The sequence below is a fragment of the Globicephala melas genome, chromosome 3 (genome assembly GCF_963455315.2).
Source record: "Globicephala melas chromosome 3, mGloMel1.2, whole genome shotgun sequence".
Classification (NCBI taxonomy): domain Eukaryota; kingdom Metazoa; phylum Chordata; class Mammalia; order Artiodactyla; family Delphinidae; genus Globicephala; species Globicephala melas.
The window spans coordinates 117,292,952-117,297,515 of NC_083316.1; the positions used below are offsets into that span (position 1 = coordinate 117,292,952).

At 43.9% G+C, this 4,564-nt stretch overlaps 1 protein-coding gene across 1 annotated transcript; it reads left to right on the plus strand.

Annotated features, from left to right (window-relative positions):
- Window positions 1-241: 241 nt before the first annotated feature.
- PCDHB1 (protocadherin beta 1) lies at window positions 242-2,728 on the plus strand. The gene is given in 1 exon segment (XM_030851498.2): window positions 242-2,728. A coding segment is annotated over 1 exon segment (2,487 nt).
- The last annotated feature ends 1,836 nt before the right edge of the window (window positions 2,729-4,564 follow it).

The window sequence follows — 4,564 nt, forward strand, 5'->3', positions numbered from 1 at the left end:
CCTAACTCTCCAGAATGAGAACATATCTATTAATACATTCGATAGACTGGGGAGTTGAGTTACTTAATGCAATTTTTCTTCCAAGTGCAAAACAGCTCACCTGGCTCCGTTAGCCTTTGGCGGCGCTGCGGTTAGAGGCTAGCAAAGCCGAGAGCAGCTGTTGCAGGAACCTGTTGGCAGAAAAGTGAAAGTGTGTACGCAACAGGTGTATCTGCTGCAGAGAGTGCTCTTGTGAGAACGGATGGTGATTGCACGCAGAAAACTCTTGCAAAGCAGGCAAGTGGGCTCGCTTCTCCTTTTTCTGTGCTTATCTGTGGGGGGTACGGCGACCATCCGCTATTCGGTGGCAGAGGAGATGGAGAGTGGTTCATTTGTATCTAACGTGGCTAAGGACTTGGGGCTGGAGGTAGGGAAGCTGGATGCGCGCGGGGCGCGGCTCGTTTCTGAGGGCAATAAACTGCATTTCTGGCTGCACCACAAGACAGGAGATCTGTTCGTGAAGGAGAAACTGGATCGGGAGTCACTTTGTGGCAAAGCCGATCCATGCGTTCTGCAGTTTGAAATAGTCCTGGTGGAGCCACTGCAGTCCTTTGGCGTGGAGGTCAGGGTATTTGATATCAATGACAATGCCCCGGTTTTCCTAAACAAGGAGCCTCTTTTAAAGATTCCGGAGAGCACCCCCCTGGGTTCACGGTTTCCTCTGCAGAGCGCGCAGGATCTGGACATCGGCCTCAACGGTCTCCAAAACTACACCTTGAGCGCCAGTGAGTATTTCTACCTGCACACCCGCTTCCGCAGCCATGGGCCCAAGTATGCCGAGCTAGTGCTGGATAAACCCCTGGACAGAGAGGAGCAGCCTGAAGTCAACCTGACAATTACAGCTGTGGACGGAGGGTCTCCGCCCAAGTCTGGCACTGCCCACATTTGCGTGGAGGTTCTGGATGTCAATGATCATGTGCCCCAATTCTCTCGACTGGTGTACCGCGCTCAGGTACTGGAAAACAGTGCCAATGGTTCTTTGGTGGCTACGGTAACTGCCACCGACCTAGACCAGGGCTCTAACAAGGAGATAACTTACTCTTTAGCTCAAAACCCAGAAGTAATTCTCCAGATGTTTCAGATTGACTCTGAAACTGGAGAGGTTCAACTAAGAGGGTCCCTAGATTTTGAAGTAATTGAAACATACGACATTGACATTCAAGCTACCGACGGAGGAGGCCTCTCTGCCCACAGCAAAGTCCTGGTGGAGGTGGTGGATGTTAATGACGATCCTCCTGAAGTTACAGTCTCCTCTGTGTCCAGCCCTCTCCCTGAGGACTCTCCACTACGGACGGTAGTGGCCCTTTTCTCTATCAGAGACCAGGACATTCGAGTGGGAGGAAAAATCACTTGCTTCCTCAAAGAAGACCTTCCCTTTGCAGTCAAACTTACATTCAGGAATTCCTACTCACTGGTCACTGACAGAGGCATGGATCCGGAGGAGGTCTCTGGCTATATCACCCTTGTTGCCATGGATACTGGACCACCCACTCTGTCGTCGGAGACTGTGATAGAGGTGCTAATATCTGACATTAATGACAATCCCCCAGTATTTCAAGTAGATTCCTACGTCTTGACTGTTCGAGAAAACAACAGCCCTGCAGTTTTTATTGGCAAAGTCCATGCTGAGGATCTAGATTTGGGTGAGAATGCCCAAATAATATATTCTCTGCTGCCTCCAAAAAGTGGAGATCTATCAGTCTTTGCTTACATCTCCATAAATTCAGACAATGGGAAACTCTATGCACTGAGAACTATGGATTATGAAGCCATTCAAGATTTTCAGTTTGTGGTAAAGGCAACTGATGGGGGCTTCCTGTCACTGAGTAGCCAGGTTACTGTCTGAGTGGTTGTCCTGGATGACAATGATAACTGCCCAATGATCTTTTACCCACTGCAAAATGGCACCTTGCCCTGCAATGACCTGGTGCCTAGGTCTGCAGAGGCAGGCTACCTGGTGACTAAGGTGGCGGCTGTGGATGGTGACTCAGGTCAGAATTCCTGGCTTTTATATCATCTATTTAAGGCCACTGACCCTGGGTTATTCTCTGCTCAACAACAAAATGGGGAAATCCGTACATTGCGGCAGATATCTGAGAGAGACCCCATGATGCAGAAACTGATCGTTCTTGTTCAGGATCATGGCCAACCAGCTCTTTCTACTACTGCCTCACTTAATATCCTCCTGGTAGATGGCTTTTCTGAGCCCTATCTGCAGTTCCTGGATCCATTCAAGCATCCTACAAGGGTAAATCCATCCACTAAATATTTGGTCATTTCTCTGGCTGTGCTTTCCTTTCTCTTTCTCCTCTCTGTCACAGTGATCTTCATTACACATATCTGCCAGAAGATTAAATACAGAGAAAAGTTCACAATTCAAGAGCGTTTCTATGATGACTGTAATTTCTCTACCAACCTGGTACAAGGAGGAGCCAGTGGATCCATATCCCAGCCTTGTCCCTATGAAGTGTCCTCAGCCACTGGCACTGGCAATAGTGAATTCTGGTTTCTTAAGCGCCTTATGCCCAACTTCCCCTTCCCCCATGGCACTGGAGAGGTAAAAACAGAGGCTGGCTCCAGTTTACCACCAGATTCTGATAGGAGTAGGTCTCAGGGGTCAGAGGGTCATGCCCAAGTATCTGATGACTATATGTGGCCATTATTCATGTCTCCTGTGGAAGTTCATTAGTCCTGGCTCTGGATATGCTTAGTTCCATAGAGATATCATGTTATTTTGCCTTTAAGTTATTTTCCATTAGAAAGTTATGCATGCATAGGGACAAGAACTAGCTCCTAGTTTTGATACATCAGAAAGCAGTTAGGTTCAAGAAGTAGAAATATAGTTTATTGTTATTCAGAAATTGCTAGATTTGTCATCTGATGAGTAGAGATCATCTTTGAATCAACATCTTGCATAACATCATTCACAATCATGCAAATGTCTGGTAAATGGTGGTCCTCATAGATAACTGGATGGGAGGAAGGGTAAAGAAGAAGAAAAAGGATTTGACTTATTTGCAAATGTAAAGGCAGATATAAGGCTAAAGAGATTCAGTTCAGGAATTAAGTTAGGTGTAGATTTCTTAATGGTTGTTGGGGACCTTAGGCAAGTCTTAAATCTCTGTTTATACACAGATATCTCATTCCTCATCAGAAAGCAGTTGTTTGAACGTAGATGAGGAAAAAAATAGACTTGTAGATAACAAATGCTACTGAACAACTACAAAACAAAAAGATATTAAAGAAGAAAGAATGCATTAATACCAATAAAGTGGCCTTAGGAAAAGACAGATTTTCATGTATTAACAGATTTGATCTTAAGCCATTTTATCCTCTGAGCATGCTGATGTGACAACATGGAAACTAAGAAAAAGAGTTAGTTCCTAGCATATCATTCAAAAAATGAAATGGAGTAGGGATTCAAGTTAGGTTTCTTTTTGATCATCATTGTTTTGCATTTGTAAGCTATTTTAAGTTCTCTCATTCTAAAATTAAAGAAAAAAAATTAAAACATTAACATATTTCAAGGATGCTATTAATACTACCAACTGTGCCTTAACTGTTTAAAAAGTTTGCTTTAATGCGTCTTTAATTAGGTACCTTAGTTTATACAATGTGTAAATTCAAACCCACAAGGGTGTGTCCCACACAGATAGGCACAACATTTGTACCTGGTATTCCAAAGGTAGAACAGTACCTCTAGTTTGGGCAAATTGCTTCAATTACATATTTAACTTTGAAATGCATATAGATCTACATTTCTAAAGTTAAAAAAAATTTTATACTATATTTTAAATAATATTTTATTTACTTATTCATTCATTATTTTTTTGGCTGCATTGGGTCTTGGTTGTGGCACACGGGATCTTTCGTTGTGGCACGTGGGCTCTTTGTTGTGGTGCGCGAGCTTTTTTAGTTGTGGCGTGCAGGTTTTCTCTCTCTAGTCGTGGTGCACAGGCTGCAGGGTGAGTGGGCTCTAGTTTGTGGCACTTGGGCTTAGTTGCCCTGCAGCATGTGGGATCTTAGTTCCCTCACCAGGGATCAAACCCGCATCCCCTGCATTGGAAGGATTCTTTACCACTGGAGCACTAGGGCAGTCCCTTAAATTCCGTTTTTTTTTTTTTTTAACATCTTTATTGGAGTATAATTGCTTTACAATGGTGTGTTAGTTTCTGCTTTATAACAAAGTGAATCAGTTATACATATACATATATCCCCATATCTCTTCCCTCTTGCGTCTCCCTCCCTCCCACCCTCCCTATCCCACCCCTTTAGGTGGTCACAAAGCACTGAGCTGATCTCCCTGTGCTATGTGGCTGCTTCCCACTATCTATTTTACATTTGGTAGTGTATGTAAGTCCATTCCACTCTCTCACTTCGTCCCAGCTTACCCTTCTCCCTCCCTGTGTCTTCAAGTACATTCTCTAGTAGGTCTGTGTCTTTATTCCTGTCCTGCCCCTAGGTTCATCAGAACCTTTTCTTTTTTTTTTTTTTTAGATTCCATAGATATGTGTTAGCATACAGT